The sequence below is a fragment of the Trachemys scripta genome, chromosome 1, assembly GCF_013100865.1.
Source record: "Trachemys scripta elegans isolate TJP31775 chromosome 1, CAS_Tse_1.0, whole genome shotgun sequence".
NCBI classification, from domain to species: Eukaryota; Metazoa; Chordata; order Testudines; family Emydidae; genus Trachemys; species Trachemys scripta.
The window spans coordinates 347,575,459-347,590,529 of NC_048298.1; the positions used below are offsets into that span (position 1 = coordinate 347,575,459).

Below are 15,071 nucleotides of genomic sequence, written 5' to 3' on the forward strand. Positions count from 1 at the left end.
TTTGGGGTGCAGGTGAGCACGGTGGTGCTGGACGTGCTCCCCCAGCCACCCTAGAGAGGTGCCGCTGGACTCTGACCGTTGGAAGTGATGGTTTCCCTCTATCTGGGGGAGCCCAGTGGCGCTTCAGTCCAAGCTCTAAATCTCTAGTCTTGTGCAAAAAAAGGTTTAAACCATCCTCTGCTTTCCTAGGCCCCTTTATCTCCTACTACCCGTCACTCTCTGCCTGGAGCCCACTCAGCAGCCAGGTGTAGCACTTTTTGGGAGCCAGGATTCCTGGGTTCTCGTCCTCCCTCTGCCACTGACTCCCTGTGTGACAGTGGGCAAGTCACTTAGAGTGCTGTGCCTCGGTTTCCCCACCTGTAGCCAGGGGAGGATGATGCTTCACCTTTGTAAGTACAAGTGCCAGGTGGTGATGAGAGTGATGGGCCCCCAGCAAACAGCCTGGCTGAGCTAAGCTACCCAACATATGTGCTGCAGATCTCAGCGGAACAGGCTGGCGGGTGTGTCCCAGGGCCTCCTGCCTGCGCTGGAGAGCGCTGCCCCTTCCTGCTCTAAATAGGGTCTCTCTGCGTCTCTAACCACTGCCTCCCTCTCTCTCTCTCTTCCCCAGCTGAAGCAGGAGACCCAGTCCCCCTGCTGCTGCCTCCTGCTAGTCTCGGAAGATAACCACCAGCTCTTCTGCCAGGTGGGTGGTACCGCAGCCCCAGGCGGGCCGGGCCTGTCCTGGGAGGAGTCCAGAACTCGCCCTAGGGAACAGCCGTGAAACAAGTAAACCCAGTTGCCCTGCTTGGAGCACAGACGGGGCCTTCTGCACAGTGGGAGGGAGGCAGGGTTCCCGGGGCTTGGGGTGTTATCGGCTACTCCAGGAAGAGCACCCCCCCATGAAATAAATCTGTGCGCCCATCTGCCCGTCGCTGTCCATGCTGCTCTGCTGAGAGGAGCTTTCCTTTCCCCGGGCTTTCTCCTGCAGCCCCATCCTCCCCTGTCCCGTCGGGACCGGTTCCAGCCGGGTGCTCCTGGGACATCACTGGGTGTCCACAGTGCTCAGCACCTCTCAGGATCAGGTCCGGAGGGTCTCCGGGGCAGGGGCTTGACTCCCCCTCATCCCTGTGTGGTATGGAGACCATGCCGGTGACCCCAGCAGAGACGCTGCGGAGCTCCGCTGTTTGAGTGGCAGGGGAATTGGGCCCGGGTCCCTCTGCTGGCGAGTCTGCACTGTTCGTAGGGCACCAGGAACGCGCCTGGCGCTGTGAGCAGAGCCAGCCAAAAATCGGCTCTTCCCGCCCACCACACATTTTAGAATTAAAGCAAAAAAATTCATCCTAAATTGGGACACAAAGGGCAAAAGTGTGTAAATTTCACAGGAAGGAAAGAAAGAAAAGAAATGTGTTTGGGGAGAAACAGCAATGTTTGGCTGGCTCCTCGGGCAGCCTGGGGGACTGGAGAGCTGGCTGCCCGGTTTGTCAGCTGCCCAGGGAGGTGGGCAACCCACCCTGCTGGGGAGCGGCAGAGCCTGGAGGCCCTGGCTCGATGACGGTCTGCCAGGTGAGCCGCGGAGAAGCTGGGGAGCCCAAAGGGGCGACCGGTGGCTGGCAGAAGATTAAGGAGGTTCCCACCTGGAACTTGCCTGGAGCCTATTGACAGTTGTGTTGAAATCGACACATTCCCGCAGGGGGGCAGGGATCTTATCAGGACAGTTTTAGAGTCAGAGAGTTCAAGGCCAGCAGGGATCAGATCATCCAGTGTGTCCTGTCTGTCACAGGCCACCAGCCCCAGCCAGCACCCGCGCGCTATACCGAAATGAGCCCAAAGCGAATGAGACCCACAGGAGACTAGATCGTGACGTGCCACAGGCAGTGAATAGGAGAGCGACCCTATCACGGGGTCCACTCACCCCTCGGGCGCCTCCTCCTGGCCACTCTGGGAATTAGCGCTTTCCAGGTGCTGCGCCCTCCTCTGGCCATGTCTCCCCCCGTCTTGCCTCGCCCTGCAGCCCCTCTCGCTCTAGGAGCTGCTGCTTCCTGTTGGTAACTCGGCCGCCCCCAGCCAGGTCACTATTGTCCTCCTCTTCCAGGGTATCCAAGTCCTTCAGGGCAAACTGTCCCCGGCAGTCCGCTCTCCGCTGTCTGGTCTGCACCACTTCCCCAGGGGCTGGTAGGGGAGCCCGGGCACACCCTCTGCTCCGGGTTCCAGCTCAGGGCCCTCTCCTCAGCAGCCAAGCTCTGCCCTCCCCCGACACTTTGCTGCCTTCCCTTACTCTTGTGCCTTCCCTACCTCTCTGGCTCTCCCCCTGCGCTGGGTTTGCCGGCCCAAACTCTCTCCTCCCAGGGAGTGACTGTAGGCTACCTAGCCCTGCAGCCCCAGGCACACCTCCCTTCTCCTTCCCCGCCAGCCCTTCTGCTCTCAGCTCCTGGGCTTTATCCGGGCCCCTCTGTTCCTGGCCAGCTAAGCCTCATTTAATCAACCCCTGCTCCCTGGCTCCTCCGCCAGGTGGAGCCCAGGGAGTTAATTGGCCCACCTGGCTGCCTTAACCCCCTCAAACTTTGTGGGGGGTGCACACACACCCCCAGACCCGCACCCACACGCTGTGGAGAAAGGTGAAAAAACCCCAAGTTCCTGCCAGTTTGACCAGGGGGCCAATTCCTTCCTGACCCCACACATGGCGATCAGTTAAACCCTGAGCATGCAAGCCAGAACCAGCCTGCCCAGCACCTGAGAGAGAGAGAGAGTGCTTGGTGCCACCTCAGCACCCTGGCCCTCCCCGTCCTATGTCCCACCTCTGGCCGTGGCCATCCCTCATGCTTCAGAGGAAGGAGATTAAATAAACCCTCCCAGAATACACCGGGGGGGGGCAAAAAATCCCTTCCTGACCCCTGAAACCCTGAAGCATGAGCTTTAGGAACATACATAAAAACCAGCCCAGCAAAGATGCAGAGATGAGCAAAATGATCCCGTCATGTCACCCCCTACACTGGGTCTGATTCGAGTAGATTCTCCCCTCCCACCCTACCCATCCTACAGGAGCGTTCCCTGTATTGGAATAGTGGCTAGGGACTTTTCTCCTTTCGCTCCAGGGGCAGAGACCAGAGCACCTGGAGCAGGAATACCTGGATTCTTTTCCCGCTGCTGCTACAAAGTTCCAAGCTCACCCACCCTGAGCAGCTTTCACAGAGACAATCAGTTCTCGGCTAATTCGACCCTACTGCATAAAGGGTTTAAAGTCTCTCTCAGCTCCTGTTCCGTGGCCAGGGTTTTCCAGAGCACCGATTCCTCAGCTCCTCGGCCCTCACCTCTGTGTTTCTTGTTTCCTCCAGGTCGTGGGAGATAAAGTGCTGGAAGAGGAGATCAGCTTCCCTGTAAGTCGTTAGATGTTCTCTGGGGCTCAGCAGCAAAGCTCGGCTCTGTATTCCAGACCTGCTGGGGTTGAAATCAGCCTCGCTCCAGAGATGAAGCTAGCCATGGGATGTACATACCGTGACAGTCCTCATGCTTCCAGGCATAGACAGCTCCCCAGCTGGGGTCAGGAAGGAATTCCTGGAGTAGGGTGGCACATTTACAGTGGGGGGGGGGCAATGAGGAGAGAGGGGACCCAGACCACCAAGGGTGGCTGCAGATCCCAAGTTCGGGAGTGCTCAGATCTGGGTGTTTGCCTCAACCCCATCCTGAGCTGTGAGTCCATGAGCACTTTTAGCCCTGGCCACGCTCGGTCTGACCCAAGTGGAGCCATCGACTTCTCCAGCTGTGGCAGCTCCTATGGCCTCTCATTACAGACCTGAGACACGACCACTGACAGGCCGTGTTCTTGCTTGTTGATTGACGGCCTCCAGTGACGCCAGCCGACAAGTGAGAACATCCGCTCTGGAACGACGTTGAACTCTCCCGGGAGAGCAGCTGCAGCCCGGAGGAGTCTGGGCTCCAGCTCCCTTCCCAGGCCACGCGTCGGGAAGCCGGTAAACACAGGCTTCGTTTTGTTAGTGCCCAGGCTGCTTCTGTCCTCACCCCTTCACTCCAGGCCGCCCCTTCCTCTTTCCCCAAGGCTTTGTCCAGGTAGATCCACTTTAAAGCCAACCGGAAAACATCTGGAGAGCAGCCAGCAACTCTGGCAGTGCACGCTGCAGCCCAGCTGCTGGGGAATGCTTCCATCGACAGATGTTACAATCCAGATGTTCAGCGCCTATGTCAATGGAGCTGCCCCGATTGACACCGGCTGAGATTCCGGCCCTTAGCTCTGTTAACTGTTCCTCATAAGGCTCCTCTCCCCTCCCCCAGAGCCTCCTGCACGCCACAAAACAGCTGATCAGGAGGTGTGGGGAGTGAGGGGGAAGCGCTGATCTGTGGAGCTGCTGGTGGGTGGGAGGCGCTGGGAGCGGGGGAGATGGGGGGCTGCTGCCGTATTACTGTGGCTCTTTGGCAATGTACATTGGTAAATTCTGGCTCCTTCTCAGGCTCAGGTTGGCCACCCCTGTTCTAGACAGGTGCCTTGAGCCTTCCCTCTCACTCATGGGGTCGCAATGCCGCTCGCGCCAATTCGGCCGCCCCAGAGGGGCAGCTGGGCCAAAGTGGAGTGAGCGGCATTGCAACCTGGTGCTCGGTGTCACAACACTGCTCCGGTATGGCCCAGCCCCCCCCCCTCCATCTGATGAAGCAGCAACCAGGTCAAATTTGAGTGAGCGCACGCAGGGTCCCGCTGCACTCAAATTGGTGCCAGCCACCCCTCTGATTTGCATCGGGCAGTGTTGCAACCTGGGGCCCGGGGTCACCTCCCCGACTCGCGCTCTTCCATGCTGAAATCCTGCCCAGCCTGGAAAACGTTGTGCTCTGAAAAGGTTTCCCAGCCTAGGTGCAGATTCACAGCACGATCAAGGGCTGACTTATCTCGATTGGAATCAATGTACAAACAGCCCCAGGTCTAGCTCCATTACATTGGAGAGATCCATTTTGTAGCTGTGGGGGGGAAAGGGCCTCATTTGAGAAAGGTTGAGAAGCCCTGCCCAAGCCCACTGGACCCGATCTCCGCTCAGCCGACGCTTTCCGGCAGAGCAAGCCCTCTGCGAGTATTTAAGCAGCTCACCCATCGCCTGGGCCAGGATCACTAGAGCGCCAGCCTGCCAGGCACTCCAGCGAGAGCCCTGTCGATGCCAGCACGCAGATCCATTAGCTAGATAATAACGCGACCAGCCGAGCGCCGGTGCCTGTGGAAGGTTAAGTGCCATCTGTGACACTCATAGATCTCCGCACCCGCTCTCTTGATCTCTGTCTCGTCTTCTTTCCTGCCACTTCCCTGCTCGGGGTCGGCCACTTTTCTAGCCTCCTTCCGAAATGCACGATCGTGCCGCCTGGCCTTTCTGAGATCCGGTCTTTGATCTCCTCCCAGGCTGTCTTCTCTCCAGTCCGCGTCAGAGCCATCCCGATGCTCTACCTCTCCCGCCCCCGTTAGAGACGCTCGTACCTCCGACTAAGAGATTCAGAAGCACTTTGAGGCTTCGTTCGGTGTTTCCGTGTAGCACGTTTCGGGGAGCAGTCCGGAGGAGGGAGAGGCTGTGGCACCGCTGGTGCGTGCCGCTCTGCTGGCTGGGAGCTCCCCACCCCGGTTACAGGGCAGGCAGTGACACGGCCTCTCACTGACCCGGATTGCTGCCCAGAACGTGACGCCGGGACGCGTCTATTACCGAAGGTGAGACTGCTCCCAGCGCAGCCACCTTCGAGTGGAGCAGGATTGGCCGTCAGCAGCTCCCCCCGATCCTTAATCCAAAGCAAAGGGGGCCAGATTCATCCCCGGTGAAACTTTGCTGGCTGCCACGGAGCTAAAGCCAGTGATGCGACTGGCCCAGTGCGCGGGGAGGCCGCTCAGCGGTGGATGAAAAAGGCCGTTGCAGCCGTATTGCAAGGGTAGGAATTGATGGGCATGGCAGACTGGTGCTGAAGGGCACTGCCTGGACTGGGGGACTGTGGACAGCCGCAAGTCACTGGTTTGGCCGTGTCCCACGTGCTGATCCCATCGAGCAGCTGCCTATGTGGCAGGAGTTTGGTGGGTCTCAGCCCACTGCCCCATGGGGCAGGGTCCATGCTGCCATATTTCTGTAGTGGTCTGTGTGTGCTGTGGAGCTCAGTGGAGGGGCCAAGCTCTGGAAGGGCTTGGAGACTGAGCTGGCCTCTCCTCATAAGTAGTGGCCCCGCAAGCCCTGCTTCTCCTTTTGCACCGTGTCCAGGGGGCTGGGTGGGGGAGCTGGGTGTGCCGCTGCCCCCGGGTTCCTGCATGATGCGACTTCACCCACGAGCCAACCTTCCTCTTCCTCAGCCTTCCGAGCGCACCGGCTCCTGACTCTCTTCTCTTTGCCTGCAGCTGACGTTTGGGCGTCTGGGGAAGGTGGTGGAGGAGAAGAAATCCATCACCCTACAGGACATCAGTGTGGTAAGTAGCTGGGCTTCCCCCAGGCTCGGGGCCCCGGGGGGAGAGGCCCGCCATGTGGCCATGATGGGAGCATGGGCATGCAGGCCTTGGGCGGACAAGGGGGAGGATGTCCTCACCACTCTTGGATGTCCCTCGGATGCTACTGAGGTGGGCACGGTATTAATGCAAAAGGCCAATGCTGTGATGTCTGAGCACCACGGGTGGAGAGGAGAGGGCCGAGCGTGTAGGAACTCCTGTCTCAGCTGCAGGCCAGTCTCCATACCTACCTTGTCCTCGCTCAATAGCTGATCGTGCATGGGTGCTCCGACACCAGGGGGATGGGCACAGTATAAGGAGCTGGATAGGCAGGCAGGGGCAGCGGCAGAACTTTCCCGTGCTGGCCTTAGCCACACAATAGTCATTTTGCAGAGCGCCGCTCACTGCCTGGCCGTGGTTGCTGGGCTGTTCACAAACGTGCTGCTGCCAGGAGAGGCCAGTCCAAGGCCCTGGACTAGCTCCGTCACCGTCGGATTAGCTGACAGATGGCTGGATGGAGGGGCACACGCCTGTTTCTCTCTTCTGTCTACGGGCTCGGCAGAGCCACAGCTGCGGCGAGATCGTCACCGAGCCTCCCGTGTTGTTCTAGTGACACCATCAGAGCAGTTCTCCCAACACCCCCCCGAAGGCGGGGGTGTCAGGCGATCACCCGGAAAGTGTGACAGTCCCGGAGCCAGCTCTGAAGAGTACACTGTGCAGCTGTATCAGCGGGGCTCAGTCTGGCGGTACATTTCCAGTGGGACACACACATTTCTGAGTATCCCTGCCCTGCTCTAAGGGATTAAATGAATCAGCTGACGGGTGTGTGCACCACTGCCCTCTACTGGGTGGAATCGGAACTGCTCAGGTTTGTGTCATGGACCCCATTCAGCTAAGAGCTAAAGGAGAGTCTCTCTTAGCTCAAGTGTCAGGAGCACGGGGTTGGGGATCTAAGCTGCGTCCCTGATGAGAAGTTCTGAGCAGCTGTGGTGTGCCTCAAAGCAACAACAGAGCAGTGCTAGGGGAACCTGGACTTGTTACAGAATTAACACCAGTATCCCACAGGGCGGGGACACGATTTGCCCGAGGTGACACAGAGACTCAGTGGCAGACCTGGGCACAGAAACCAGGGAGTCCTGACTCTCAGTTCGGTGCCCACGGCTACCACTCTGAAACCTGGAGCAGGTGTGTTTCTAGTGGGGTCCCACAGGGAGCGGTGCCTGGCTCTATGTTATTAAATATTTTTATCAATGACCTAGAGGAAAATATAAAATAATCATTGATAAAATTTGCAGATGACACGGAGGTTGGGGGGCGGGGTAAATATCAAACAGGACAGGTCCTGATGCAGAGTGATCTGGGTCGCCTGGTAAGCAAGGCGCAAGCAAACCAGGGACGTTTCAATATGACCACATATAAAGTTATACCCCTAGGAACAAAGCTTGCAGGCCGCGCATACAGGGTGGGGGACTCTATCCTGGAAATCAGGGACTCAAAACAACCCATTCGAGGGTCGTGGTGAATAATCAGCTCCCAGTGCGACACTGAGGCCAGAGCGGTCATTTGACCTCTGTGTTTGACGCTGGTGTGACCACTGCGGGACTGCTGTGTCCGGTTCTGATGTCCGTCGTTCAAGACGGAAGTTGATGAATTGCAGAGGGTTCGGATCAGACCCCCAGGAATAATGAAAAGATTGGAAAACCTGCCGGATCGCGAAAGACTCAAGGCGCACAACCTACGTAGCTTATCAAAGAGAAGGTTAAGGGGTGACTTGATCATAGTTTAGAAGTAACTACACGGGGAACTGAAATAGGATGATGGGCTCTTCGGTCTAGCAGAGGAAGGTCTGACACGATCCACTGGCTGGAAGCCGAAGCCAGGCAGTTCAGCCTGGAAATAAGGCACCTTTTTAAGAGTGAGGGCAATTAACCGTTGGAACAGTTCGTGCCAGACGTGGCCTCACTGGCCATTTTTTACTCCAGACAGGATGTTTTTCTGAAAGCTCTGCTCCAGTTCAGTCACAGCTCTTGGGCTTCGAAGCAGGAATTAATTCAGGGAAGTTGGCCTGTGTCGTGCAGAAGGTCAGACTAGATGATCTCTAGATGGCTTTATAATCTCAGAATGCCGGGCTGGCTGTCCTACAGATGACCTGAAGGCTGAGCCGACAGCTCCACCAGAGGGAGGGGACGGGTCAGCGCTGGGGTGTGATCTGTCAGTCACGCGGGGCAGCGCTGAGATCCATCACTCATGCAGACATAGGCCCAGCCAGAAACCCAGTAGTGCCCCCAGTAGGAGCTGCTTCCAAACCCCACCTTGCAGGGGTGGGGGGATCTCCCTGCTGAAGAACCCTGGTTTGGTGTCCTGGCTCTGGGGACAAGTGAACCGAGTTTGATAGGCCTCAGCCTATTCATCCCATTCTCGGGCTGAATGGTGCAGTGTGACCAGAAGGCTCATCTCAGGGAGCCCAGGCCTGGAACGGTGGGGGGGGTGGGGTGGGGCTGCAGGTTGGGATTGAGGTGCATTGGCATAGCCGGGGGGGGGGGACCCCGGCCTGGAACGGGGGGGGGGGGGACTGCAGGTTAGGATTGAGGTGCATCAGCAGAGCGGGGCGTGGGGATGGGTAGCCCAGGGCTGGAACGGCAGGGGTGATCAGGATGCCCCTGGTGCAATCCAGGAGTCCCGAGTGAGCAGCTGCTCCTCCTGCAGCGTCTCTGTGCCGGGGACAGAGGTTTGTTAGCGAACGCTCTGCTCCCAGCCAAGGCCTGGGCTCGTGTGGTGGGAGCAGCAGCCGCTGGACAGTGCCGTGGAGGAAATGCCCCGCTAGCTCCACGGAGAGTGCTCAGAGCTGGGGAACTGCCCCGCAGGGAATGGGCGTCGCGGTTCAGTGTGTGTGAGGGTTCAGGTCCAAATGCAGGGCTGGGCTGGGAGCGGATCCCTGAGTTCCTCCTGGAACGAACAATCCCGGAGTAGCTCAGCTCGAAGAGCGCTGGATCTGAGCACCCAGGTGTCCGGACGCTGAATGGATCTTTAGTGGACCCTTTGTGCACGATCTCTGCGTCTCGTTTCCCCCTGTGAGAAATGGGGATGATGCTTATCTGCCTGGTGCTCAGATACTCCTGTGAGGGGGCCATGCAAGTCCCTGTGCAGGCTCTGTCTGGATCATGCTAGGATGATAGCTCTCTTGCACACAAGGGGCTGTTTGGTGTCACCCCTGCTGAGAAATAATAACTCCCCCAGAAGCCCTGCACTCACCTCCGAGCCGGCTGAGCGTCTGCCCCAGGGTCAGCTGCAGACGCTGCCCTGGTGCGTGCTGCGGTCATGAGCCAGCACGCGGGGTCAGGGAAGTTATTTCTCTGTGCCGCCCGAGCAATCCGTCACCTCCCCTTGGGTAGACAGGCAGTTCGAAAGTCTGAAGAGAGCGAAAGAAGTGTGAATACGGTTCGGGATGGTGGAAGGACTGAGGTTGCCGCTTGGGAACCCGGCTGACAGGCTGCCTGCAGCTGCGTGAGAGGCGTTGGTGGCTGTCAGCCCAGTCACTAGTGGAAGAGCGCCGCCATCGCAAAAACTGGGGCTCTATTTGGAGCTTCCAGGCGGCAGTACAGGGCCTCTGACACACAGCCTAGCAGTTCCGATGCCATCCAGCAGAGGGCCCCTCCGGACTTAACCAGCTCATTGCATTATTGTGTTACGCCGCCTGTTCCTACTGTTGTGTTCTCTGTTTAATACACAAGGGCTTGGCGTGTTTGGTGTTTTAAAGAATATAAAGGAAAATGCCCGTCCCCTCTTGGGCAGTGCCGGGGCACACCGGCTGGCAAGGCAAAGATAAGCATTTTGTTTCTGCCCTGGCGAAGTGCCGGAGCTAAGGAATCACTCCCGAAAGGATAAACAGAAGGGCTGTGGAGCCCAGCAGCCGCAGCGGCGAAGTGGTAAACAGCTGTTCAGTCTGACTCCGAGCAGTAAATCCTAGAGGCTTAGCGTGGGCCCAGGAGCTCAGTGGTATGAACATCCCAGGCCAAGCTGACAGTCAGTAACCGGCTGAGGAGAGTCTCTCCAGTTGCCTCTCTCTCTGCTTCTCTTTCTCCTTGAGAAGCCATTTGTGACACCGCCACATCGCAAGCTTCCCCCGTGGCAGCCGCGTAGGGAACAGAGAGTGCCGCTCGTCCCCGTGCCCCTGCCGCTGCGAGCGAGGGTAGAGATGGGGATCAGAGAAAGCAGCCGTCTGGCTGTTATCAGCGGGTGGCTGCTCAGCCATCGACGTGGAATGAATTAATAATGTTAATACCCAGCTCTGGTACAGAGCACTGTCTTCCACAGAACGCAACGGGCTTTAGTAGCGTTGTCGCTGTTTTATAGATGGGGAAACTGAGGCACAGAGCGGCGGGGTGACTTGCTGAAGGTGACCCAGCCAGCCAGTGTCCCCACTGCAGTGCTGTATCCACTAGGCCATGCTGCCTCCCAGATGGGGCATCGGTTCTCAGGTTGAGGTTGCAAACAGGTGTCAAGGACTCGTGACCCCCTGGCCCTTTCCCTGATGCTAATTGGGTGGGTGGCTGCAGCCGGATGGGGGAGACATGGTCACACATGTAGCTAGGGTGTTACCTTTGCTGTGTCTCACAGTACCTAGATCAGGGGTGGGCAAATTTTTTGGCCTGAGGGCCACATCGGGGTTGCCAAACTGTATGGAGGGCCAGGTAGGGAAGGCTGTGCCTCCCCAAACAGCCTGGCCCCTGTCCCCTATCCGCCCCCTCCCACTTCCCCCCTCAGAATCCCCGACCCATCCAACCCCCCCGCTCCTTGTCCTCGGACCGCCCCCTCTCAGGATCCATGCCCCTAACTGCTCCCCAGGACCGCACTCCCTATCCAACCCCTCCTGCTCCCTGTCCCCTTACTGCCCCAACCCTATCCACACCCCCACCCCCTGACAGGCCCCCCAGCACTCCCAGGCCTATCCAACCCACCCCCCCGTTCCCTGTCCCTGACCACCCCCCCCGAACTTCTGCCCATCCAACCCCCCCCCACTCCTTGTCACCTGACTGCCCCGACCCCTATCCATACTCCCACCCCCTGACTGCCCTCCCTGGGACTCCCTGCCCATTATCCAACGCCCCCCCCTCGTTCCCCGCCCCCTTACCATGCCGCTCAGAGCAACAGGAGCTCACAGCTCTGCCAGAGCTAGCCACACCGCAGGAGTGGCAGGCCAGAGCGCTGGTGGTGGAGCGAGCTGAGACTGCAGGGGAGGGGGATCAGCAGGGGAGGGGCCGGGGGCTAGCCTCCCCGGCCGGGAGCTCAAGGGCCGGGCAGGAGGGTCCCGCGGGCCAGATGTGGCCTGCAGGCCGTACTTTGCCCACCTCTGACCTAGATCCTGCGCCCTTTCTCTGTGTCTACACCTAGGACCAAAGCATGCAGGCCAAGCTGACGGGATGGGGGACTCTATCCTGGGCAGCAATGCCTCTGACAAAGATTTGGGGATCGTGGTGGCTAATCAGCTGAATGTGAGCGAACGAGATCCTGGGACGCATAAACCGGGGAATCTCAAGTAGGAGCAGAGAGGTGATTTCACCTCTGCGCTTGGCCCTGGTGCGACCCGACCGCTGCTGGAATCCCGGGTCCAGCTCTAGTGCCCACAATTCAAGGAGGATGTTGACAAATTAGAAAGGTTCAGAGAAGAGCCACGAGAATGATGAAACTTCTAGGGCTGGACTTAAAGAGCTCAACTGATTCAGCTTAACAGAGAGCAGGTGAAAGGGTGGCTTGAGAAGTCCATAAATACTCACAGGGGGAACGAATATTTACCAACGGGCTCTTCCGTCTGGCAGAGAAAGGTCTGACCTGTTCCCACGGCTGGAAGCTGAAGCTAGACACATTCAGGCTGGAAATAAGGTGACATTTTGAACGCTGAGAGTAATTGACCACTGAAACAATTTACCCAGGGTCGTGGTGGATTCTCCGCCACCGGACATATTTTAATCAAGATTGGATGTTTGTCTGTAAGATCTGCCCTGGGAGTTATTGTGGGGCAGTTCTCCGGCGTGTGTTATATAGGAGGGCAGACGGCGTGATCACAGTGCTCTATCTGGCCATGAGATCGATCTATAAATGTATTGCTCCATGCTCGGTGACCTACCCTGCCCCACGTCCTGACCCTCCCCACGGTCTACCCCTCCCCTGCCCCACGTCCTGATCCCCACCCCGGTCTGCCCCTCCCCAAGTCCTGACCCTCACCGCGGTCTGCCCCTCCCCAAGTCCTGACCCCCACACCTATCTGACCCTCCCGTGCCCCACGTCCTGACCCTCACCTCAGTCTGACCCTCCCCTGCCCCACATCCTGATCCCCACCCCGGTCTGCCCCTCCCCACGTCCTGACCCCCATGCCTATCTGACCCTCCCGTGCCCCATGTCCTGACCCTCACCGGGGTCTGACCCTCCCTTGCCCCACGTCCTGACCCTCACCCCAGTCTGACCCTCCCCTGCCCTATGTCCTGACCCTCACCCTGGTCTGCCCCTCCCCAAGTCCTGACCCCCACGCCTATCTGACCCTCCCATGCCCCATGTCCTGACCCTCACCATGGTCTGACCCTCCCCTGCCCCACATCCTGACCCTCCCCCCGGCCTGATCCTCCCCTGCCCCACGTCCTGACCCTCACCCCGGTCTGATCTTCTCTTCCCAGGAGGAACACAAGCAGCTTCACAACATGCTGGGATTCGAGGTGACCTCCATGCTGTGTGTGCCGGTCATTAGCCGGGCCACCTCCCAGGTGGTGGCCTTAGCCTGCGCTTTCAACAAGCAGGGCGGAGAGAGGTGAGTCGGAGGCTCTTGGGGAGGATGCTCCCCGGGCGCTAGCCCCGCGCTGACACCGGCTCTGCTCCTTACGGCTGGGCCGGGGCCCCTTCGCTGCGCCTTTGCGCAGAGCTGTGCTGACGGGGCACGGATTACGGGTGAGGTCCGGAGCCCAAAGCAGAGCCGTGGCCCCAGGCACCTGGCAGGCTCCAGCCCTGGTCCCCATGCACCGACCGCTCGGCATCGCTCCGTCACTTCGCTGCCGCACCGTCTCTCCCACTCTCCCGGCCTGTGCTGGTGGCCGTTGGGCTAGATCGCGGTGAGCCCAGTTGCCTGCAGACTACAAGTCCCAGCATGCAGTGTGCTCCGCCTGGATCCAAACAGAAGGCCACACTGGGACTTTGCATGCTGGGCCTTGGAGTTTTTTTCTGGCTGCACCTTTGCATGTAAGACCATGTCGATTGCGTTCTTCTCTGTTGTGAACTCCTGGGGCTGCCGGAAGGGAGCCGGGGGGCTCCTGTAGCTGGGGGGATGACCCCTGCCCCTTTCTAATGCAGGATCGCTATGGGGGGAAGTCATCCATTACAGGGAGTGCTGTACGGAGGGGGATGGGGTAAAATGCAGCCCAGCCTTGGCCACCTCTCCGCCCAGCACTCCTCTGGACCCCGAACTGTCCCCCGTGCACTCTGGGGCACTAGGACCGGTGCTGCCTCCACTCCGCACGTCCCGCCGAGATCAGCCAGAGACTCCAAGCTGTGGGGGCAAAGCAGGGTCCTCAGGCCATTCAGAGAACTTGCTGGCTCCAGCCCTCCCCTTCCCCTGCAGATCCTTCCCCTCAGCATCTCCCCACACCGTGTCTCCTCCCCTGCCCCATGCCTCTCACCCCCTTCCCTTCCCATTTAGCTGATACCTCCCTAACACTAACAGCCCCCCCCCAAACACCCCATGGCACTGACACGCCGTTTGCTGCTAACCCATCGGTCACTCAGCTGGTGTGTCCTACCCCTTCCCCCATCCCGGGTCTACTGAGATTGTCGGCTCTTCGGGACAGGGACCGTCTGCTGCTCACGCTGTGTACAGCTCCTAGCGCAGAGGGGCTGAGCTCTTGATTGGCCCTGCAGCAATAAGCGTGGCTAGGAACTTCCCCCAGCCAAACCCCTCCATCTTAGCCTTGTTCAGTACCAACGCTGGCCCAGAGCTCTCTGGCGATCTTCGTGATTTGCTCTTGGCCATGAGTTACGGTGCAGGAACCCCCGTCAATGCACTTAGCCGTGTGCAGCCTGCAGACCGTCCCTTCCCGCCTCCCAGGGCAGACAGACCTTCCCTGCAGGGGGAACGCTTGCTTGGGAGCCAGGTGGGTAGGAGACAGGCGAGCCAGTCTAAAGCAGCACCACCAATTCAGAAGTTCTTGGGGGAGGATTGCATAGGGTTACCATATTTCAACAATCAAAAAAGAGGACGGGAGGAGCCCCGCCCTAGCCCCGCCCCCGTCCTGCCCTAGCCCCGCCCCTGCCCCTTCCACTCCCTCCCACTTCCCGCCCCCTCAGAACTCCCAACCCTCCCCCTGACTCCTTGTCCCCTGACTGCCCCCTCCTGGGACCCCTGCCCCTAACTGCCCCGCAGGACTCCACCCCCTACCTAAGCCTCCCCGCTCCTTGTCCCCTGACTGCCCCCTCCTGAGACCTTCCCCACATCCTAACTGGCCTCCTAGGACCCTACCTGTCCCCTGACTGCCCCAACCCTTATCCACACCCCCACCCCCAGACAGCCCCCCCCCGAACTCCTGACCCATCTAAACCCCTCTTCTTCCTGTCCCCTGACTGCTCTGATCCCTCTCCCCACCCCTGCCCCCTGACAGCCCCCCCC

The 15,071-nt window shown here is 59.2% G+C and overlaps 1 protein-coding gene across 2 annotated transcripts in view; it reads left to right on the forward strand.

Annotated features, from left to right (window-relative positions):
* The window catches only part of LOC117871399 (cGMP-dependent 3',5'-cyclic phosphodiesterase-like), a 371,452-nt gene that overhangs the window by 327,227 nt on the left and 29,154 nt on the right, over positions 1-15,071 (forward strand). For both annotated transcript variants that reach the window (XM_034759335.1, XM_034759336.1), the window contains 4 exons: positions 611-685; positions 3,315-3,356; positions 6,344-6,412; positions 13,096-13,226. In XM_034759335.1, the coding sequence (XP_034615226.1) occupies positions 611-685; positions 3,315-3,356; positions 6,344-6,412; positions 13,096-13,226 (317 nt within the window). The remainder of the gene's footprint in view (positions 1-610; positions 686-3,314; positions 3,357-6,343; positions 6,413-13,095; positions 13,227-15,071) is intronic.